Source organism: Patagioenas fasciata, chromosome 1 (assembly GCF_037038585.1).
Source record: "Patagioenas fasciata isolate bPatFas1 chromosome 1, bPatFas1.hap1, whole genome shotgun sequence".
Lineage (NCBI taxonomy): Eukaryota > Metazoa > Chordata > Aves > Columbiformes > Columbidae > Patagioenas > Patagioenas fasciata.
Genome location: NC_092520.1, coordinates 187628062 through 187653295, shown reverse-complemented (window position 1 = coordinate 187653295; position 25234 = coordinate 187628062). Strand labels below are relative to the sequence as shown.

At 37.8% G+C, this 25234-nt stretch overlaps 1 protein-coding gene across 4 annotated transcripts in view; it reads right to left on the bottom strand.

The window, feature by feature from the left end:
• The window catches only part of MDFIC (MyoD family inhibitor domain containing), a 49844-nt gene extending 25533 nt beyond the window's left edge, over positions 1 to 24311 (bottom strand). The window contains exons 1-3 of one of the 4 annotated variants that reach the window (XM_065848855.2): positions 24233 to 24311; positions 21918 to 22073; positions 10736 to 10867 (exon numbers count right to left, since the gene is read on the bottom strand). In XM_065848855.2, the coding sequence (XP_065704927.1) occupies positions 10736 to 10867; positions 21918 to 22008 (223 nt within the window). In that variant the 5' untranslated portion in view covers positions 22009 to 22073; positions 24233 to 24311. Of the gene's footprint in view, positions 1 to 10735; positions 10868 to 21917; positions 22074 to 22364; positions 22505 to 22552; positions 22571 to 22891; positions 23021 to 24232 lie in introns of those variants that run through there. The other 3 variants (XM_065848846.2, XM_065848871.2, XM_065848835.2) reach the window with 3 other exon arrangements.
• Between the last annotated feature and the right edge of the window lie 923 nt (positions 24312 to 25234).

Genomic DNA, 25234 nt, shown 5'->3' with positions numbered 1-25234 from the left:
TAAAAGCATTCAACTTTACATATGGAATCATTTGCATTGTCTATTAAAATACAAAAAATACTTCTTTCAACTTACAAAACTACATAATTTGGCCCATTGAAGTTTATTTATTTCACCTTTGGTTCAAAAATATTAAGTAGCGTTCAAATTTGGACAAGGTACATGCTTTGAATCAGTGCATTTTGCAACAAGGATCTCTTATTTTTCTGAAAACCTTTTGTTTTATCTTGTTTAGAAGACATATTTCCTTCACCTGCAGAGAAAAAGAAAATCCTTCTGTAGACTAATCACAATTACTTTTTTTTTTCCAATGGAGTGCAGATGATACAGCAGTATCGTATCTACCGTATCAGTTATTCACCATACTGAAAGGTGTCCATTTTTAGATTTAAAAGCACTTTGTTACAAGGTTTTGCAAATAAGTTGAAGGATTTCACGGAAAAGAAACAACATTTTAAGTGAAAACATCAGAATTTACAGTTACATTATTTCTTTTTTGTCCTTTTACAGTTCAAGACCTTTAAAAAGTCACAGCTGAAGCAGCAATGTCCTCTTATCCAAAAATATCCGAAGTTAAGTGGCAACCCTTGTCTCCTAGCAAAGACAGCAACTACATCACGTACAAACAACCTTCCTTCACTGTTCTCACAAGCCTTCATCCCCACAAAAACCTTGATGTCATCCTCAGTAACAGCAGCTCGCCCAGGCTGGCAATGGGTGAGCCAAACCTCTGCCTCCACCACTTTGTGCTGTGCAGCTGTTTTGTGCTTGGGAAACATCTCAGTCTCACTTCTTGCATTTCTTGGCCCCATACGGAAAAGCTCTTAGGAAACCATTCAAGCAACTGCCAAAAGGACAGAACTGCATTGGTTTTGATACATCCTTATCCACTCTATTAAATATTTGTGCCATCTGCTATTTCATTTGCACTGCTGCTATAGCTCTGCCACTTGGAGTTAATTCCAGCATCCTTTTCTTTACTGTTCCTCCAGCATAACCAGCTACACTTTATTTTGCCATATCATTTTCTTAGGCTGGGAACAATGGGAACATCTTCCTACCTCCTATGTTCAATTAGTATTATGCTGATTTAGACAAAATTCCTTGTTTCTGTGCACCGTAGTACTGCCAAGCCAAATTACTCAAAAATCAACAATATTTTTTTTTAAAATATATCCTTTCTATAAGTATTCTCAATTTTGAGACTAACTTTCCACTTTTGTCAGCAGCTACAGCCTAAGACCAGGCTGATTTTTTGTTTATTTCATGAAAATGTAAATCTCACATAATCGTGACTCCAGAAGCTGAGATTTTCAAAGTGTGTTGTAATATTTAGCATTTTGGGTTTTCTTTCCTGAATACACCGTACTTTTTCATAATGTTTAATTTACTGTTAATTCTGTAATACTCAAAATACTTACTGTGATTAGAAGGTTCACTGCTACTTACAAAATAGCTTAAATGTTGATATTACCACCTACAAGCAGAAGTGAACAGGTCTTTACGCTGAAGCACTTTAGAAACATTTCCAGCCAGCCTCTAAGCACAACCTTCCTGTCATTGGTTACATGCGTGTAATTGTAACACAGAAGTGGGAAAACAGGAAAAAGGACTGTTCAAACAAAAAAACAACAAAAGAGGGTAAGTGGGAACCAGAGAAAACTATGCAAACAGAAAAGAGAAAACTGGCTTAGAGACAGTAACTGTAACAGGGATGGATCAGTCTTTTATCTCTCTTTTTACTTTATAAAATAAATACAGGAAAGAGGTCAAAGCACAACGTCTTAAGAGAACAAACCTTCAGCCCTCTTCCAAGACTGACTCCACCACGATAGCCACCACTTCCCTTTGTACCATATCCTTTACTGTCTTCCTAAATTAGGATAATTTCTAAAATATTTTTTTAACAATCAAAACTTTCAAATGCCATTCCACTACAGTCACTGTGAAACAGATTTCTGAGCTCAGATTTGGAGAGCAAAGTCGTTTATTCTATGAGAACCTTCCCTGTGCTAATCAAACAAGTCTTCTCTCATTTTCCATAAGGACTTGTTCCACAAATACCAACAAAATATTGATAATGACACCTACACTTCTTTCCCTATTCCAGCTTTCCCAGCAGAATCCCTCATGTGGATGCAGAAATGATAATGAAAGCAAGCTTTTGCCAGATTATTTCTGCTCAAGAAGGCCACAGAGCCCTATTAGTATTATTCAGTAATTTCTTGTATTTCTGAATTGTACAGAACTAAAAGATGTTCACTCTGGTTTGACACTGCTTTTATGGCCAATTTTGGTCAGCATAATAATCTTCCATTGCTTTCTTGCTAAAATATGAATTTTATTTCAACTTGCAACTTATAGAATACAGTTAAAATATGCATCTGTCCTAATAGAGAAAGGACATGAGAAAAGGTATGTGCCTTCTAACTGGCTAAGAGGTTTTATTTTTGAAGAAAGATGTATTTCAGACCCATACTTGAAGACAGGCTTGCTCCTGCTCTACTAAAGAACGGGCAAATATCTTATGCTCTCTCTCAGGGGCAAAAACTTGCCCTGCAGGTCAAATCTGACTCATAGGCCACATATTTTATAAGCTTGCCTAACAGTTTGCTCTACTTGACTTGTCTCAAAAGCAAACTTCATAACATTTTATGTAAACATTATACAACCTTAAGTCTGAGCTGTAAATCAATAAAACTCACTTAAGCCTGAGGAACCTCTGTAACAGGAAACAGTCTCTTAGTTGAAATTCTGCTGTAATTAACATTAGCATTGCTAAATCTTATCATTTTCTCTAAACAAGTGTCATAATATTTCTATCTCCAGATTAAAGTAAAAACACGATAATTGAGATACTGCATTAGAATTTGAGGGAAGCAGGTTTAAAAGTAAAATTTAAGTCTCTGATTTTCAGAGGTCCAGACATAAAACTCAGATTTTGGCACCTCTCTCCTGTTAGAATGCAATGGGTTTGCACTTCATCATCACAAATTTCAAGAGCAGTCTTCATACAAAAACATGTTTCTCACATGCCAGAACACTACAGTTCATTTAAAAATAGTTAATGTTCAAGTGGCAAATAATTCACCATTCTCTTAAACCAAACCTCAATATTTCTGGAGGCCTACCTCATCAGTATAATCAGTTAACAAAACTAGTATTAAAAATAGCCTGAGTGGCCACAGCTGTTTGACATTTGAATGGTTTTCAAAGGGATTCTCTGGGTTTGGATCATGAGGAATTGTTTTGTTTTGTTTTGTTTTAAAGAGAAAACAAAAAAACACCACCACCACAACATGCAAATAGGTCATAGGCTCTTGGTTTTCCTTGTCTCTTACAAAAACACCTTCAGGGAAAGACAGTTGTGGGTACTTTTGTATTGCACTTATTACTAGAATGCAGAACAAGTAAGTAGTATTCAGACCTTTCTTTCCTCTAGATAGCCATTTAAAGCAGAAAAATGTATAACCATAATTACTTATCTAAGCCTTCTGCTGTGCCCCTCTTCATCTTTCACTTTTTTACCAGTAAATACAAGATTCAAAAGATTAAAAATTATTTTGGCTCTCTACATTTTGAAGAATTAATTTAATTATTTCAGTGTTCACACAATATGTTGCACTACTTTTCAGCTGTATAAACTTATTCCAAGCCCTCTGCACACACAACAGCAAATATAAAATAAAATCTAAAAAGCAAAAAACTAAGATGATTTTTGCTATGGTTTATGTTCAAGACATTTTTGCCTGAAAACAGGTTCTTAAAAGTACAACTTGCATGATGATACTTTAAGGCACTTCGTAATTTGATGTTTTCTTTTCTAAAAATGACTAACTGAATACTGTTAGCACTGAAAATAGCAGACTGAAACCACACTGACTCATTGGTTTTGTAGTATAACATTTCACGTAGAACGCAGTCAGAGTTTCATTACTCTTCCTCTTTAACGAAACACTACAAATATACTGTACTTCTCCCCCTATACAAAGAACTAATCAGAAAAATAATATAAACAGTCTTTCCCACCTAGGCATAACAGCACATTAATTCTGAGACAGTACCAATATAACAAAGTAAAATATTCTGAAATTAAGATACAATTTACTTCAGGCTCAAACACAGCAAGCACAGTAATCTTCATGTTACTTGAAGAAATTCACCTTTGTCTGGTACTGATGATTACTGACATCCAAACTTCCCCAGCCTCAGACCATAAATTCAGATGATGTTCTGAGAGTCAGCAATAAGGTAAAACAGAAAATGAAAGGCTCCAGGTAATTCTGGCTCCTAGTGATATGTGGAATTTGTGCATCTACCTTATGGTCATCTGGTGCAGTTTAAAGTTCTCACTGATGTTCGACTACCGTTCTGTAAATGGGTCAACAACAGCAAGAAGTTTATTTCTCCACATGGAGTCACCATAGAGTATCCAAATTCCCCACCTATCCCAGTCCACCATTAATTGCATTGCTTCAAAACATTCAACCAAGAGTGACAGTGAAGAGGCCACACAGAAAACATTCACATCCCACAGCAGCTCTGTTTACAAGCAAGGGATTACTAACTTCAGCAACACTCTGGTCATTCCACAGGTGACTTCTGCAAACACCAAAGACCCAGTCTTAAACCCTGAAGACTGTACCTGTAAGGATACAGCTATCAGGTGATCAGTAGTGAACCTGAGCTCCAGTTGCCTATGTGTGCAGCAGCTGCAAAATCTGGTGAGTTTATTTGGAATACTGAAAATGCTTGGTCTCGGTGTTCTGATGGCACTGACTTCTGATTTGTCATTTGTATTTCACAGCCTACTGCAAGAGCATTGTTATTCATTCTTCTCCTCACCTTCAACTGGTATATCATCAGTACAAGTAAATCCATGGGTCTTTCACAGGCCCTAGTACTGATGCACAACATACCAGCCTGCCTTCAAGACAACTAAATCACAGATTTTTTTTTAAACAACATAATTTTCACTACCATCCTTATGAGATGCCTTGACTTGCATGAACAGTCTGAGTATGCTGTACAACATACTTAGTGACCTTTCTTCCAGTTTATATAATCAAAGTAATATTTCACTATCTAATGGCTGAAAAGTTGCCACATAGTAACCCTGGTAGGCAGCTATGAAGAAAATTGACTATTTCCCAGCCAAAACTATCATAAGAAATCCTATTTTACCTCCTGTGTTTTGCTAAGGGAACTAGCTGATGCATAATATTTTCAAAAAATATTTTCAAAATGACACATGTTGTCAGCCATCTTATAAGTGGTTAGGAAGAAGGTAAAAACCCATCAGGCTCTTCAATAAGTATGAGAAGAGTCTTCTGAGGACTTTGGAACAGAACTAGTCAAAGATCTGCCAGGTTGGGGAGAGAAACAGAAGAAACACAGACCAGGTGTCTGCTGAGGAGAAGATTAGAAAACCTCTCTGGCAGGGGAGTTCTCAGGGAGGTCCTTCACACCTCCTTTACTTCTACACCCAGCTCAAGGTTTATACTTTTTAAAGAAGGATCTAAATACCAAATGCTGCATTCCTGTTATTAAGTGTTGAACTGATTAAAGTTTTGTTCATTCATTGGCTAACACCTTTTCACAACCACATGAAGCAAATACCTGGGTATATTTGGAACATTGTACACAAATCACTTCTTTAATTAAAATAGTACACCTTTTAGACTCAGCAATACATTTTGAATAATTTCCATTAATCTATTTTCTGTGATTTCTGTACTCACACACTCAGTTGCTTTGCAAGAAGACAGTATCTGTCATACTTTCTAGCTTTGAATAGAACCATTTAAGTTATCTCAAGCACTTTGCACGATTTTTATACAGAATAAACACAGTCATCTGAAATCACAATAACTGTAAAATCACTGTGCACTGTAAATTAACCAAGAAAATATATTTGGATTAAAATAAAACAAAAAGAACAGTTCTAAAAGCAGATTATCTTGTTATTGGGGAAAAAGTCCCATACCCAAACTGCATAATTTATACTATGGAAATTACCCAGTTACTGAGCCAGTAGGAAAGGGGAACCTCCAAATCTTAAAATTAAATATATAGTCATGTAAAAATGTCAACAGAAAAATACAGAAAACTGATGGAAAAAATCTAAGTTTATTTATATTTCAATAAAACAAAATGCAATAAAGAAGAATGTAGTAAATAAAATAGTGGGCACAAGAACACGCAAAATTTTTTAATCCACACAGAGCTGAATGAAGCATCCCTTTCTCTGAAGAACCACTCTTATCAGGAGGGTGTTTCATGGAGGAGAAAGAGGCAATTGAATCTAGGGAATGATGGATAGCAATGACCTTTCTATCTGTAAAACATGGGCATATTTTAGGTATTTAATCTTGAGAATTGGATTATTATTAATCAATTATTCATGACAATTTGAATCTATGGTAGATGTTTTTTGTTTTCTTAAATATCACATAGCTAAGGTCCTGCTTGTGAACCGGAAAGGAGATTAAATCCTCACAAGCAAATAGTGCTCGAGACTGGCATTTTCTTCCTTCCTAAACATTGCTTCCCCTACATAACACCACACATTGATGGTAACCTACTACCCTCTATAAAAATTGTGCCTAAATATTCTCTAAACCACCTTTATAGCACAAACAAGCAACCAAAAAAAACCAAAAAAACAAAAAACAAAAAACCAACCAAAAACCACACCCCAAAAAAACATCTTTCCCAACAAAGCCAGACATTGTGGCAATGTGGAACAGCAAAAGCTCCTATGGCTTCATTCCTACATCCACAGGCTACCCTGCTGCATATTTTAACATTCACTCTTTTTCACTTGCCAAAGGTGAGTGATAACACAAGCAGAATATCTCCATTACAGGCCACCAGACCATACAATGAAAATAAGCAAAAGGTGTTTGCAGATATTTAAAATGCACTGCTGAAGAAGGAGAAGCAGATGGAGCTATTCTAAGGCTAAACTCTTTTGAAAGGCAGAAGGTCTACAGCCTGAAATACAAAATATGTGTGTGTCTGTGAAGAGAAAGGGATAGGTCTCAGTATTTCTTTGAAGAATAGCTGAGATGAAAAATACAAAGGTTATCCCAACTTAGGTAACTGCAATGGAAAACAGACCCTCCCTTACTCAGGTTCTCAAATTTAAAGATACAGATAGCAATGGCCACCTTGTGACGTGTAAAGCCAATTTAGCAAACCTAAAACCAACAAATATTTGTCAGTTGCTCCTGTTCTCAAATACGCTGTTAAAAAATGTACACCTTATTTCTAGTCTAACTGAACCTTCAGACATTATATCTAGTTCTCCCTTTGTCTGCTACAGTTCAAGAATTGTCTTATCAAGTTTCTGCTCATTGTGGTATCGTGCTTCTCAGAGACTCGGCAAGCCCCTCTTTACCCGCCTTGCTAACAATAAACAGATTGAACTCCAGGAGTTTTTCCACAATAAGGCATGTTTTCAACTACTCCAGTCATTCCTAAGATATTTGTGGTTCTCCCCTGACCCTTCTCCAGCTGAACACAATATTCCAGTAACAGTTATGCAAGTACATTAACAATTAATACAGAAAGGTAATAACCAATTTCTTATCTAGCTCTCCCCTGTTTATATGTCAGTATACAATAACCTTATGAAGCAGTAGTGCACTGGAAGCTAATATTCCTCTACCACGACTCTCAAACTCTTTTCAAAAATGATTAATTCCTTGGTTCAAGCTTCTGGTAAGATTAGTCATTCAGCCAGGATATTATGAAAGTTTTCATTCTGGGGACAAGGGATGCCCCAAAGGAGGTGGGGAAAGGGCTAATCTGGAGGAAATCTCATCATCTAGAGATGAAAAAAAGGCAACTTGAGAAAAGGACTGCAAGGGCAAGGTGAACTGGAAACGCCTTACTGTGGAAAATGAGGGCAGCATTTTAGTTTATTGATGTTGCCTGGTAAACTGAGTTCACAAGTGCAAATGAGAAATCATACATAATGAAGTCATTACAGACTCTCTAACACTGGACTTCATTGTTGGTGTGCCAGTAAAACTGACTGATTAATCTTCTTCCATATAACAGCAGAATAAAACAGCTGCAAACAAGGAAAATCTTGGAAATTAAATGTTGGAAACATTTATAAAGTGAAAACTAAGGCTAACACAAATGGAGTATGTATCAACTGTGGGGGTGGAAAACAATCTGCATGGGAAAAAAAGGAACTGAATCACTAAGATGGGGTGAATTGTTGTTAATCTCTGAGAAAATTAAAGTATGTGCTGTCTGAAACAATTTTTAAATTTTCTTTAGAAACAGTTTTGAAGTAGACTGTAATGATCAAAACACTGTTTATTTGTAACCTAAAGTTTCTTTCAATATGCAATATCTTGCAAACTTTAGTGGGGTAATAGATCCGGTTGAATCACAGCCATTCTGAGCTACAACGCTTGTCATTTAAGGTGAAATAATCAAGTAATATTTGTGATAAACAAACTTCTCTTTGCTGTACTTCTTCTATTTTTTGAACTTTAGTTAATAGGTAGAACAAGTAGTAACATTTTTGCAAGGTACAAGAAGTACTTGTAATTGAAGCAAACACTGTTTCTCAAGTTTTTTTAAAATAGAACAGACTCTCCTACTCAGAGCCACAGCCCACCCTCTCAAAAACAAAGCACACACACAGAAAATTTAAAAAAAAAAAAAAATTAAAAAAACCCAATATATATGTACAAAACACCACGAAGCTGCTTCAATTTTTCACATTTTCACATTTTTTTTGTTTCTTCATCTAGAAGACTTTGATCTTAAAGGTTAAAAAAAAACCATGTGAATTTGAAGGAAAGAGAGGTTTGCATCATAGCAACAACTCAAACATGTATTGTAACAAAGCCACTACTATACAACACACTGTGTAAAGACTGGGAGTTTCAGAAACTTCTAGCTTCCACCTAAATTTGCTTTTCACAAAGTCAACTATTAGTGACTCCAGGAGAAGCACAGTTATGCACACTGCAGCAGTGCATCACACATACATACTTACCTCAAAAATGTATCCTATCTTCACCTTTTTTCCTGTTATTTTTTTTTAATTCAGATAACCTTCCCATCACAGAGACATATAATTGCATGTAACTGTCAACTCACTTTACCCCTCCTTCATTGCCAAGGACTTGCAAAATCTGCTGCAATTTCTAATATACGTTGAAAAAGTTACCTTTTCCTCTCCGGCTTCCCCAGCGCAGCTGCTGCAGTATGTTAGATTAGAGAAAGCTGAGCTCCACCCTACTGTCCTTGGTCCTTTCCTCCATAGTTCAGGCACGCTGCTAAGTGCTACGAAACAAATCTGCTTTCCCACAGGTCTGGAAATAAGGAAGCCTCTAGGAAGATGGAACGAGCAGGAGGCCACTCCAAAAGCAGCAGATGCCACATGTACCTTCCCATGTCCCCAACAAAAACACAAAGCAATTGCTTGTCCAGGGATAGTCCAAAATAATAATCTTTTGGGATTAAGTAAACTCTCAAATTGTGCAGGGAAATTCTCCCTCTTTATAGCCCTTTATGTTTTTTTTTTCTAAATTGTCAGATGAATATCTGACATGATAAACTCAAGTTAAGGGATCTAGATTACTATTCAATACCTTAAGGGTGTACATATTTACTGGGATTCATTATTTAGAAAAAAAGGATTAACTGAGATTTGCAAAGAACTTTAAATGCTAACACAGTGTTCAGAAAAAGTTGATTGCATAGATAAGATTAAAAACAAAACAAACAGATAGCTCCAGAGAAAATCACCAGTTACGACAACCGACAGATTCAGAAATATCAATGTACCCACTGGGTATCGTGTAGTACGTGTGGAGTGTAAAGACAGGCTGACCCTGAAGTGTGTGGTCAGACAAGGATCCCAGAGGGCTGGAGCACCACTCCGCATTTAGTCCATTTGCTTTCTGAATGCACCCTATAATTAGAGCACAGTTTCTCATGCTGCCCCTCCCTTCAGCAACTCACTTCCAAGCATTCACAGAGTTTTAAAGTAGTATTAGCTCTGGCAATTGACAGAAATATTTTTGCCTCAGGATGGTGCAATTTTGGATGATTTTTTGGACAGCACATGATCTTCAATTCAAGACTGAAAAATGAGAGTAACCTTGCATACCTTTTGGGGTTTTAAAGCATCCAAGACATGCACTCGGAATGCGGACTTGTAGAAGCTAATTTTTAAAAAAACACAGTTCAATAGCATAGGCCTAAACCCTTGTCTTACAGCATTCTTCTAGTTTTGAAAGAAGTAACTACTTTAAGATTCAAAACTCTTGACAAACTTACACCTGACCAGTACTCATTGCATCTGGTAGCAACTGCTCTCAGCATAGTTTACCATTTAAATGTATAACCTGAGAAATAAAAAACAATGATACCTCCTAATATAGTTGCATACTGCAGCTCATGTGCCTACTAAATATACAGATCTCATTAAGAACGATAAGAGGAAAATATGACATTAACACTTAAAAATGTAGATGCTGTAGAGGTCTGTATTATACTGCACCACTCAAATCACACCTTTCTTTGATCTCGTTGCTTATGTATGCTGACAGAAGTCATTCCGGGAAATAAACTTGGTAGACATGCATTACAGTTGCAACACAATTGCATTTGACACACATTTAACTAAGTCAACAGGCAGTATCCCATTGCACTGTAAAAGCAAGCCTAAATGGCAGCAATTTGTTCTGGAAATACTTACTTCTGATGAGGTCACCATCAGTGCGATTTTCCCAGACGGACTGGTCTTGTATCTCTGGTTGTATACTTTGGTTACTGGAAGGCTGTTTTATGTCTTTTACTCCTGCCCCGGTATTCTCTTGGTCAGTTTTTTCTAAGTCAAAAGAAAAGATATCAGTTTCTATGGTATTTTTCCTCTACGTGAACAAAACTTACCTTTGAAAATTAAAACCAAAAGAGCATAAAATATAACTTGTCTCATGTAGTTTCCTTAGAAATAACTCCTATTAATTTTCAATTTGTTTCTTGTCCAGATCAAAATAATTCCTCTTTAAGATAAAGACTTCTTGTACCGTGTTTAATCATACCAAACAATACTCAACGGGTTTTATATAAGTAAATTACATTTGAGTTTGTTTATATTTATTTACCTTCCACAAAATTTTTGGATAAAAATTTGAAATGCTATGTCACACCAAAAAACCATTGGTTTTGCCCAGGTACATGTGGCTCCAGCATATAAAAGCCACAAAAATTCCACAAAAGTCTAATCTCCGTTATTTACAGCTGAACACATAACTAAAGACAAATATTGAAACTTCAAAACTTATTATTTTCATTGAAAAAAATAGCTTTTACAAGTCATTCCTGAATAAAAGGCAACATTTAACCTATGATGAAAGGAAAAATTATTTCTTCTCTCCAAGTATTTAAAAGCTGTAGGGAAACTTCCATGGTAAGGTTATCTGAGGGATTCTTAAGCTTATTTCACAAGATAGCAGATCTTGTTGTTTTGATTATTTTGCCAGTTAACACACACAGACATGCATTTTCTCAAAGCAAAGTGGCAGCTTTCATTTTTGCCATCATTATTTTTTTAATAGACAAATTCACAGATAAAAATCTTTCTCTTCTTGATTGCTACAGGTTTTTCCTACTGGCATTCGAGGAATATCCAGATCTGGAATTACTTTGTTCATTATTCGCAGTGACAAATTATCAGTTTATTTCACTTACTAGAGGGATCTGTAAAACACTAAATATTTTAAGTCTTGAGTATTTTTTGAGTATGCGTACAACATTTAATATTTATAGTTAATCTAAACGAGCAACTGTTGAAAAGTCTGTTCACTCTATTTATTTGTTTCAAACAAGAATGTATTTATAAACCACTTATCACAATGTAACGATACCACGTCATCTAGTAAAGCAATGATTCCAGTCCCAAGACACAGAAAAACCACTTATTGCTACTGTGACATATTAAAGGTTAGTTTCTTTATGTAACCAACAGCAGTTTGATTTTAAATCCTAACTTTCTGCCTTTGTTATCCACCCTATTAAACTGAGGTATTGAACATCACTCAAAATAATATATGCCATACTGTATGTATAGTAGCATGTGCCTTCAAGCACTGTTGCTCCCCTTCTATTAATTTCCTCTGAAATGTCTGACCCAGCTACCTCCCCAGTACTTATTTCTCAGTGCTCCCTCCCATCATTTCTTCAACAACTTGTGAATATTTCCTCAAGCCCATCTTGAGATGAACTGTTTCACTGTGATTTATATAAAGTTACTGAAGTTATTGGGAAGATTCCATTGACTTCAATGAGTTCTGGATCTTGCCCTGATGACTTAATCTCACCTAGATACTCCTTCTAGTCAAAAAAAAGAAAACCCACACGGATTTTTTTCAACCCCTTTGACAGACATTAGATACAAATTATTTCTACCTTATATCTATCAGATACAAATCCTGATGTATTGCAGTACGATGATTTCACCTGTGCTGTTCAGTATTAGGTGCAAATGTGTTTCAAAAGTGCCTTGAAATGAGCTGAATAAAAGTAAGTAGTGTCCTGAAGAGATGTAGTGTAAAAGCACTCGTCTTTCCACATAGAGTAAGCTTAAATGGGCTATTTTAAGAGATTTTGCTCTTAAATTACTGCAGTAACAACACCAAGATTACAACAATATCTACCTGGTAGTGGCAGTACAAAACTGCAGAGTTACTGTATACAATTTCCTTGTATAGGATATGACATTTTGGAGCCTTACTTTTTCATGTAGTAAACAATGAACGGCTCTACGGAAATATTAATGTTAATATTATGGGGCCCTCAGTGTCCTAGATTACATGTTTATCTAGGAAGTCTGAAGGAGTGCAGAATACAATCAGTCATCATTATTCATAGGGATTTACTTTTTATTCTTCTGCTTGTTTTAGGTTCAGTATCTTTCTCTCTCTCTCTCTCTCATTTTTTTTTTTTTTACTATGTAGTTTGTATGTGTAAGTTTCATGTTTACTTCTATTATTCCAGCTGGATATGGTAAACAGCCAGTCAAAACCACATAAATGATATTAACAATTAAAAAGAAAGAAGGGTCACTACTGAAAAGTAAAAATTAAAAGAAAAATCAGTGTTGCAATTGAACAGCAAACAATTTTGATAGGAAGTTTACAACAATGAACATGAATTACCTGTTCTTTGACCTATTGAATTCAAGTGAAGACTTCCCCATTAATGTGCATAACAGCAACTTACACCACTAAACATGTGTTTGGTGTTTTCTTTGCACAAAGCAGCCCATCTCTGGGCAGATGCTGCTCTGTGGCTGTAGTGGGCTGACCCCAGGCAGCAATCAAGGACCACATGGCCACTCCTTTACTCCCCAGCCACCCATGGGACAATGAGAGAGAGAACAGAAAGAGCATGAGTGAAGGAATTCATGGGTCAAGACAAAGTTCAATAAGTGAAGGAAAGAAGAAGAAGAAGAAAAAACACCAACAAGTGATGCAAGGGCAATCACTCACCACCTCCCATAAGCAGAACGATGCCAAAACCAGCCTCTAAGCAATAGCTTCCTCCTCCAAGCAACAGCTACCTCTCCCAAAACCTCCTCCCCCCAGTTTTTATTGCTGAGCATGACATTATATAGTATGGAATATCCCTCTGGTCAACCTGAGCCAGCTGTCTGGGTTGTGACCTCTCCCAGTCCCCTGTCCACCCCCAGCCTACTTGCTGGTAGGGTGGGAAAAGAGAAAACCTTGATGCTGTGCAAGTGCTGCTCAGCCACAGACAAGCCACTGGTGTGCCATCAACCTTGGTTTAGTCACACATCCCAAACACAGCACCACAGGAGCTGCTATGAAAAGAATTAACTCCATCTGAGCCAGACTTCGCATGATGGGGCTTTAGAAAACATAGACCATAAACCATTTGAGATTTTTTCATATATCCTTTTTGATGCATCAGAACACTGAAAATATACAAACACTGGTGTCCTGACTGATTATTTGGATTTTTTCTAGAATGTGCACCAGGTCTCAGTTTTAGTATGAAGGAATGTCTTTATTATTCTCTATAATACACAGCTGATGATGGGATCATAATACTTTTTTTTTTTTTTTTTCACTCTGGGAGTGCAACTACAACATAGCAACTACAACCAATCATACATGAAGACAGCCTCAAGAATACCCTTAAGTCTGTGTTGTGCTGATGTCATTTTTTTTGTGTTAGGTGCATAAGTATAATGGTAAGAGTTTACAAGTCCAGTAAGAATTGAAACAAAAGCTTTAATCTTCTGTGATGTGCCATGCTTGTGGCAGAGCAGCTTTAATAAAGGGTCATGTCACAAATTCCACATAGTCTTCTTACCTATCACCATACAGCACCCACACCAGCAACCTTCGTGCCTACGTACCTCTTCTAAACTAATAGCAGTCCCTGAACTGAAGAACTTCTAGCCAAAAGCCCCGCGGGAGTGACACCCGCACAGAGTACCCTGTGATTTACCCTGAAGGTAAGCATGGGCACAAACTCTACTTGTGTAGAGATTAATGCAAATTCAAGGTTTAAATAAGGAAGAGACACAATATGCTGGTAAAATAGAGAATTGAGTTAACAACCGAAATAATATCTATATTACAGACAACTGGTAAGCCGCTTTGCGAAAAAATTGAAAATTTGAATCCCATCTCAAAATTGCTGTTTAATTAATTAACTAACTTTTTGTCATTTGGAATTATTTAAATATATATAAATCACTTTTATAGTACATATATTCATTTTATCATAGTCTTGTTATGTTTATTTTTAAAATTACACAGCAATACATGTATTTCATAGAATCAAAACTTGTTTTCACCATTGAGACTATTGTAACACTCATTGTTAACTTCTTTTTTAGTTTGGAGCATGTGCCTCTGGTTACGTTTATTTTTTTGCATCATGGCAAATACATTCTACAAGACTCTACCAACAGAAGAGTGTCAGCAGTCTGGGTCAGCAAAAAGGCTACTATTACAATAGCCATATCAAAAAGGAAGTTTAACAAATAGCCAGAACTGTCAAGAAAGACTTACTTATAGTTAGGCAAGAAGGACATACAACTCAGTCTCTTCAGATCCCTTCCAATCCTGTCTTCTATGCCTTTATAAAGTTGCTGGGACACAAATCAAACTAATTCCTGAAAATTTCTTAGAACATCCCAGTGAAGTATTCCTCTTTTCAGAGCTATATTTATTTGTTCTCTATGATAATGTAGAGCATATTGAGTGGACATCAAACTACTACACAAAACTGATAAAAAATACAAAAAATATAGGTAATGGATGTACATTTGCAGGCCACACTTCAAAGAGCTCAAGTCTTTAAAAAATAAACAACTTTTCTTCTCCAAGTGCTTGCCCATTTGTACACTCCCACTCCAGTTGCTCCCACAAGCATTGGTCCATCTCTTGACTTGACTCGGAAATGGGTCTCAGCATGTTCAAATGTGGCATCATATCTTAACGCATCGGTAACTACATAACATTGAATCTCTGAACATGCAAAGAAAATGGAAACAAGTGCCCACATTAAATGGGTTGCATGTCCTCAGAGTGTGATAGGCATCTGATTTCTATTCATTAGATGACACATAAGCCTACATACAGGCTCAGTCATCTCTTCCAAGCATGTGAACTATAGGAGTGCTCAACGAGCAACAGGACAAGCTGGACTTGAGAAACAGGTTTGGAGTTTGTCTATTGACACAGCAACACTGCAGATGTAAAATGACTGAAAAATCCTGTTGCTGCAACAATAGACAGCTTTGTTGCTAAGTCACATTCATTTTCTGATCACCAACAATGTGGTGGATAGCGCCAAATAACAAGTAAAGCAAAAACTACTGCTGGGAAAGGCTTCTGGAAATCTGAGGGCATCAGTCTCATAAAAGAGAGAAGGACAAGCAGAATGGACTGGCACAGTCATTGTGATCTCCAAAAACGCAGAGTCAGGAGCAGTCCAACAGTTTACTGTTTGAGGGTAGAGGAATGATGGAAGCACAGGACAAAGGTTGCTTAGGCACCTAAATTTGACCTAGGCACTGGGATGTAAACACAAATCTTTGGGAGGCCTGAGTTATCCCTGAACAAGCAGATACAGATTTAAATATATACGTGCAAAGCTCAAACCACCCTAAATGGAATTTTGTTCTTCAAAAAAAAAAGATGAATTTAAAAAAAAAAAAAAATCTATGAGGAACAAAAAAGTTGAAGAATGTTTCCAAAAGGAAAGATAACAAAACGATTCTCTGTCTCAAGCGTCCAGCCACTGGAAGGGTTTGGAGAGCATGTGGCAAACACTGCATTTCTAACACATTTCCTTTGTTCATTAATAACCTCGCTGGCAAGGAACCACTGAGGATACTGTTTCCTAATGAAAATTCCACTGTTCACAACAATAACACAAAGGAACCACAATAATACCAGGTTTCACAATGCAACCATTAACAGGAACGCCCACCAGCTACTTCATGAAATGCCTAAAACTTTCAGGCATTTCACATAACCAGTAAGTTCAGCTGTGCTATTCATGTAACAGAATGCCTATTCCAGTTCATGATTTGCCTGAAACTATCTCATTCCATTAATGACTGGTTGTACAACCTAATTAAAATTGATAATCCAAAAATTATGGAGTTGGAAGACTCCATTTACATGTTTGATTGTTTTTAATCAAAAATAACTAATTTGGTTTTTATTTCATTTCAGTGGCTTTTACTTAGATGTCTCATTGCAACTTTCAATGGCCTCAAAAATGCCACTAAAATAATCAGTCTTTGAAAATTACAACAATTCAACTGAACTTATTGGAAAGCTCTTACACAGAATTTTCCAGGTGCAAGCTATGGAACAACTATGAATCTACTACAAGTTTGACAGCCCTGGACAAATTTAAGTCAAGATACATTAAAAATTACTAGCAATATGCAAATAGGTACTCTGTACTATTAAAAGCATTTAAAAGTTCAAATATGTAAGTGTAAATGTCTTTTCACACTAATCACACTAATTGTTACGTGGTCAGTTATTAATTTATGTTATTCATGCTACAGTGTTTCATATGGGTACAAAACTAGATTCACCTATGTGCTAAGCTTTACTTGGCGGTTATGATGTATTAGCAACAGCATGGGCCAATAAAATTGAGCCTGTACAGTGCAAGAGTTGATTTTAAGGACAATTCCATATCACACATGTTCATGGGGCTTTCTACTTTGGACTGGCTCTCAGTTTTAATCTCAAAGACTGAAGGTTACTAGTGGCTGGAGTATATTAGGCACATTCCTGCAGTGCATCTCTCAGATTATTTTGTCCAAAAGGAACCCAGTCCAGGTCACTCCCCAGGATCATTCCACTATGCAAACCAAAGCGGGGGCGAATAGGAGATTCACTTCAAAACTGCACTGCTGATCCAAATGAAAACACCAGCATAACACACTCATTGCTGAATGCTACTTATTAGGAAAAAAAAAAAAAAAATGTTTAAAACAAAGAGAAATATAACTTCTAAAGGCCTGGAACATTTGAGAATAATTATTCTGATATAAAATTAGCCTGTGAGATGGAACAAAAGTATTTCAAATTTGATGCAAGGCCTTTACAGTCAATTTGATGAAATACAAGTCTATCACACCCATGTGGACATGAATCACTTTACTGGAACGGCATGCACGTGAAACTGAAAGCAGAAGTATGTTTTTGTGACAAACCAGAGTTAGACATTTATGAAGGTTTTAAGTATTTTAGTCAGTAACGTTCAAAAAACGTCTCAGTACTGACAGACAGCGATGAAACAAATTAGCACAGATTCACTCAACTCTTGTAAGATTGCAAGTGGGAACACAAATGTAGAGTAAGTATCTGCTAAATTTGAGCAATCTGAGTGCACTGGTTAACCGTTAAAATAAAAATCCATTACTCATAACACTGAGGCACTGCTGGTAAAGTGCAATAATTACAGTGATATTAATCGTTGTTGCCTGAAGAATGTTCAAACACCCCCTGCAGTAAGTCTTCTGTCACCCCATCTCATCTAGTGAGCACGTTCTTTTAGTGATCCTCATCATGAAAACACTTGAACACAGAAAACATGAAGAGGTTTGAATCATTCTTGAAAAGGAGAACATGCTCTTTGTACACTTCTGAATGGAAGTATTAGTTGCTGAATATGGTTTCTTCAGATGCCAAATCAGAATCGCATCTCCATCCAGCAACAGTGACATGATTTGAACCAGAGGGAATGGTCACTTATAGAACTTGACCCTTAATATTTCTACCAGACTTCTCCATCCTCCTTCCCCACCCAATTAAAAAAAAAAAAAAAAAAGTAAATTCTAGTGGATTTCCATTGTCTGAAGTGTCATTAGAAAGTTCTTATAGTTGAAGTGCAATTATCAGTCTCAACTTCATAATAGGTTTTTTTATTATTTTATTGATTTTCTTTCTAAACTGATAAAGCTAAATATTGTTCACTTGTTATTCTACATTATGTGTAGTTACCAACAAACAAAAGTAAAAGCATTCCAAATATTTTATAGGTGATTGATACCCTTATATGTTCTAAAATGTGGTCTGATTCTCTAACTATAGTTCCATGTTCGTTTAATTTCTCTCTCATATTCCATGGCTTATTCAAATGCAGAGGATTTAAGGAAAAATGTCTACCCATAGTCCAGGCATGACATAACCTCTAACATACAAAACATTTTCCTTAAAGCAAAGGGGCTAATGGTCACTAATTGTCACATTCCTTGCTAAGGGAGAGTATTTTGGTACCTGCTAGTGGAGAAAATACTTGATCACAGCCAAATTTAAGTGGTCCAAGCACAGAGATTACACCATTCATCAACTACATTTACAAAACACACAGGTAATAATTTGACTCCAAGGCCTGTGGAGCTACAGGAGAAGAGAGATGGCATGACTGGGATCTTCAGCAAGGGTGCATGAGTAGAGCTACACTTTGGAAAGATGTGGCAAAAATTACCTAGATGTTTGCAGAAATTAGATTAAACCTTTTATCCTGTAGTCTGTGCCTTAGACCACCAGAATCTGTTGGCGCAGAAAACAGTGTAAAGACTGAAACTCGGAACTGACATTGCCACAGAAGAAGATTCTACGATTTCATTTGCTCTCTCTGATAGCACACTAGTTGTGGAGGATTGAAGTCCAATAATCTCACTAATATTTCTGCATTAATTAAAAAATAAATTAACAAGGAAGAACAGTGATGGAGGGGATGTTGAGAAAGCATGTTGGTTAAAGTGACACACAAAAATTCTTTTAAGTTGCGAAAGCCAGAGCATGTCACATCTGTAGACCAAACTATGGCCCAAACCCACAGCCCACAACTGATGTATATCCCTGCAATCTGATTAAGCTTTATTACTTTTGTCTGGTTTTTAATTAGGTTGCGGGATAGCTATTGGTTGAGTATTTAAACCTCAACTGAAGTTTCTTTTCCTTTCATGGAAAAATACAATTTGGCTTCAGCATCTGAATGTATGATAGCAAGCAAAAGGAGCACTTTGAAGATTTGGATTTTTTGATGATACCTCACAGAACTACAGAATAGAAGTTTGGTTTTAGGCTATAAGGTATCTATATCAGTTAAAAAAATACAGAAAGCATATTAAAGTATGCTGTTACCAATCAAAAATTATTTCTCATTAGAATGCACTTAACACTTTATTATATGTACAACCTAAGCCTTTTTTTTTTCTGATTAAGGAATCTTTATTCCTAGGTGGACAGAGCTTTCAAGTATCTCACTGTAAATATATGGAGTCATCACATAAATATGATGAGGTGATTCTAAGTAAAGTAGTAATTATTTCAAATTATGGCAGATTTTTCCAAATACCTTGAGCCTATTTCCAGAAATAATATGAATTTCAATGACAGCTTTTAAAATTATGGCCAAATTTTAGAGAAGTCAGTGTACTTTTGCATGTCCTGGGGGTTGTATAGAAAGAATAGGGGGTGTTGAAAGTCCCAGACATATTATCTTAGATCTTCAGTCCTGGAATATCTGGGCTACCTTACCCTGTAACCACACACTGCAAAGCTGACAACAGAAATGCTGGAATATAGACTGGAAATGTTATGAACTCACCTCTTCCTCTTTCCACCCCCATTTCCCCAACAGACTTAGGCTAGAAAAAAGCAACAAATATCCACAGTTATCCTTAAATCTAATTTCATTAGGATAAAAAGCTATGTATTTGAATGCTGAAATCTGTAAAAAAAAAAAAAAAAGTCTTGTTTTTCTGTGAACCATACATATGCTTTAAAATGAGCATATGCCTTGAAAGGTGTAGCCAGTGAGCACATCTGAACTAATACATTACACTTGTTTGTACCTTACTGATCCCTAATAAAGTAACTTTATAAACCTCCACCTCAATAGCTATGAGCTGTAATTGTGTCATTCAGACTTTCTACACATGTCTTGTCCATGGGCAGATCAGTATTCCTTACTTTTCGTAAGAAGAAGAGCACGTATTGAAAATCTTACAAAATGGAATCACATAAGACTTTATTTCATAGTGAAAACTCAATTTAAAGTGGCACTGTAAGAATGAGACCACTTTCCAGACAGGTTAGTTGACTGACTTAAAACTTCAGTAACTTGGATGTATGGCCTACATGCAGAATTTAACCAGTATGGCCACTTGATCACATGACAGATAAAAACAACACACTGAAAATAAACTTGTATCACAGGCACTGATTTTTCTGGCAAAAGCATGATTCTAACAGTTCAGTTCTGCATGCTTGATCTTCTGTATCTAATCTTTTTTATTATTATTATTTTTACTGTTTAGAAGTTATGAGTCATTCACAAGGACAGAAAAAAACCCAACAATAAGATAAGTATAAGCCAATTTGATGTGTCTCCCTGCCAGAACATTTTTTTAGTTAGCTACGGATACTTTCTGGTTTCTCAAACGAGTCTTCAACTTTGATTTCACACAGCTATTGATTTTCCAAGTCACAAAAACAAGACTGCATCTTTAATCCACAGTTGCACAACTGTGTTACCAGGCTCCACTCGAGTTAACCACTTACAAATAAAGTTACAGTTTTTGAACTAACTTATTTGTCTGTTCGTCAGAGACTTTTAAAACTCCTGTTGGAATTCTGGAAAACAAAGCTGTAACTGTAAACAAAAAACAATAATTGAGTCTCATCTTCACAGACAAGGACTCAGGAGGCAAACATATTTCCCTATTTTGAGGATAACCTGCAATATATATTGTCAAACTTCCCTATATGAAGGTGATCAGAATATCAATGTATGCTGTGCAAATGCAAATAAGACATAGCTGAAACAATTTTTCTTTAAGGCGAATGTACTTTTAGACAACCTTTTGAGCAGCTGATATGAAAAAAAGTTAATACTTTCAGAAACTGGTTTTAGCTGTAGAATCACTGAGTAATCTAAAAAAAAAAAAAGGCAAAGTGACCTCCAACCTGAACAATGCTCCCGCTCTTGGATCAACCTTTCTCAATTTACTGCAAGACCTGGAAAGAGAGCTTTACAGGAAAGAGCTTCTAAACACAAACACAGAGCTGAGAAGAAAGCAATTTTTAAGGAGCAGCATCTGCCTCCGAATGACTGCTTTTTTTCAAGTACTGAGAACCGGTGCTGACATCAGTGCATCTTTTTTTTTTTTTTTTTTTTTCTACATAGGAATTTCTGGTTAAAACAATAAAGAGGTGGAAGTGAAAGTGTTACAGAGTTGCACCAAAGAGAGGAGGTCGGGGGGAGGGTAAAGAAAAGAGTTAAACCCACAAAACAAATCAGTAAATGTATCATTCAAATAAAAGGCGCAACAATTACAGAGAAACTTTAAAGCAACTCACCTCGAGGGAGAGAGATCAAAGAACTCTTTTCAGTCGGAGCTTGCTCTGGCCCTTCAGGCCCCGGGGGAAGAGGTTCTCTCACTTGGGACATCTGCCAGCTCTATCACCAAGTAATAAAGAGCGTGCACCCCCCTCCAACAAAACTAACACTCGACCCTGAAGGAACAAGCAAATGAAAAGGCTCGTTAATGTATTTTATGCAGAAAACTCACGGCTCGGGGGCGAGGTATTGAGGAGGGACAGCAACGAAGCGGCGGCAACTTTGCGGGGCGGCGGCGGGCGCGCCGCCCGCCCCCCGCGGCGAGCACCCGCGGGGCCGGGGGGCGGCGGCCGCGGGGCGGGGGCGGCGGCGGGCCGTTAGCCGGGCGGCCGCGGGGGGTGCCCGCGGGGGGCCAGAGGGGCCCCATCCGCCGCGGCGGAGCCGGCCGGCAGCGCGGCGCGCCCTACCTCCGCATTTCCTCCCGCTTCGCTGCGGCGCCCGGCCCTCCTCCGCGCCCCGGCCGCGGGAACGTCCGCGCCGCTCCCCGAGCCGCCGCCGCTCCTTCTCCTCCGGCGGCCGCCGCTTCTCCCGCCGCCCGCCCCACGCCCGCGGGCCTTTCCCCCGGGCAGGGGCGCGCACGCACTGGCACTCACACCCGTGTCCCCCCGCCGCCACAGTCACTCCTTCTCCATCATTTCCGGACGATGAAACATCCCACCCCGGCTGACGGCGGCCGCGGCTCAGGGCGGCGGTTGTGCAGGTCCTGCCGCCCGCCAGCGAGGGGCCCGAGGGCCGCGCTGGGCTGGGCTGTGCGGAGCTGGGATCGGGGCCGCTGGGGGTGGCCGGTAGGGCGCCTCGCTGCCCCCTGCCCTCAGCCGGGCCTCCAGCCACAGAAATTCCCCCAGGAGGCTGAAACCCGTCAAGCAGAAGTAGGGAAGAAGGGGAAAGGAAAAAAAAAAAAAAAAAAGAAAATCTGAAAGGGAGGCTTTCATGCCTGGACAGGGTTTGCAGCTGTAGCGCTTGGCAGCGGTGCAGGGGCACTTTTAATGGTGCAGCCGCCGGCTCCGAAGTTGTTCGCTGCGGTTATCGTTTGTCTTCAACCAGTTGCGCCTCTGGAGCCGGGTGGGCAGGCACGTGAAACGCCGTAGGCCTCCACGCCTGTCCTCCAGGGCTTTCCACCCTCTCAAACATCAGTTCCAACAAAACCTAACCCTCTCGTGTACCTTAACTGGCAACATACAGATACGTCTATAAGAAGGGTTTCAAAGCGGGCATACAAAAATATTGTAAGGAATAGGAAGGATAGAAAAAGATTTTTTCAAAAGTAAAACCCCAGAGAACAAACTACTTCATCCCCTATCACCTGCCAAGTGGTCTTACCTGTGCTTTCTCTATATAAGAAATACATTTCTTTCCCATGCCACAGATTGACTTAATCATCAGCCTCATGATCCATTCTTGCCCACACCATGGAGTACTGCTCCACATCATTGTTCTTGTGTGTGCTAGTGTCCATAAGACACTTGCTTTACCTTGCTTACTGTCACAGTACATTACCTTTCTCTATAGAAGTGTGTCTGTGTTTAAACTGTAATTTACTTAAAACTTAGAAGCAGATTTTTTATTAGTCAATGTACTTTACTAGCATATGTCATTACAGTGTACAACCAGGTATCTTTTGGGAAACAAAAGTAGGAAGACAAAATATCCAACTACATCCTAACACAAGAGGAGATAACTGATAGATATTTATTTTGATGTCATAAATGCTAAGGAGTATGCTCTGGTGTTAAAAGTGCACTTCTTAAAGTTTAGCATTTCCCTGCAATGCTGGCAAAACAAACAGGAGAGAGGATAAATACCTGAGCAGGAGTCATTTCTGTGTGACATACCACCCACTCCAGGGCCTCCTCTTACTTCAGAAATCATCAATAGATTTTGCACCACTGTATGGGTTTATTATTGATAATTATTGGAGCAGAAGGTAAGAGTGTGATACAATTCATAAGAAATGCTATTTAAGGTGCATATACTTTCCTCTGAGAAAATACCATAGTTTCTAAGAATTTCAGTAGCCTAAGGTGTTCCTTGGTACAACATAATATTTCTTTAAACCTTTCCATGACAAAATGGAAAAAAATGTGCTATGTGTGGAAGAAGTTATGGAAAAAATCCATTTCTGGCACACAAAATTATTAGTGTACTGCATAATAATAATATTGGTCTCAATACCAACATGTTTCATCTATGAAAACATTGCATAACTTTCCGTAGTTCCTTCCCTCCTCACTGTCCTGGGGGCAGAGCGATTGAGACATAAGGTAGAATGACTTACCTCAAGCTCCCAAGTGAGTCAGTAGCAGAAGAGATGTTATGACTCATACTCAACGTACAAGCTTGTGCTTTTCCCTCTGAAACTGGAAACATAGCAGAGAACAGTGGGAGGAGCAATAATTTAGCCAGCTACACCCTGCCTTCAAAATATTTCATTGGATAATAAATGCCTTTGAAGAACCGATAGCATCTAGAGTTGGTGTTTGTTTGGGTTTTTTTTAACCTTATCTATGAAACCCACATGGTAAACTTCATGACGTTCAGTTTATCTTCTTGTAAAAGATGGTGGGATGAGCTCACCCCACCAAGGTCCAACTGTGTAGCAGACTACATAGAGTTTAAAGCAACTAAGTGAATGAAAGAGTATTTCCATATTGCAACTGGTGCAATGGGAGATACCCCTAAGCAAATTCAGATTAAAAAACGGTAAGAAAATTCAGTTTACAAAAAGCACGAAATCACTGAAATAGTGCATTAAAAATACTGTGCAACACATAACATATTACATACCAAAGATTGTGATGAATGTAAAAAGATGGGTCCAGATGTGGTTACTGTTCATGAGATACCACAGATGGGCAAAGTTCATTGGCATAAGCAAACCATAACAGCACTTCCTGACAGTACTTAGTTCTAACAAATACACAAGTAATCTAAAATAATTGTTTAGTTGTTTTTCCTTAAAATATATATAATTCTAAAATGTTATTGAAAATTCTCAAGAAGTGGGTAGTTCAGATGCTAACATCAACAGCCTTTCAAGTATCTTACTAAAGCAACTGAGTTACAAGATGTTGCACATATGTATTCCAATATACTATTCCATTGCTAAGTCATAAAATTCAGGTATGGTCTTCTAGACCATCAGTGGCAGATTTTGGAATGAATGTGAAGAGAAGCTCAAAACATTTGCACATAGACCATAGGTATAGTTTGTAGGCAGATAAAAATTTCCTGAAAGAAAAAAATATCCAAGTTTTTTTCCCTATTAAAAATGTTCTGT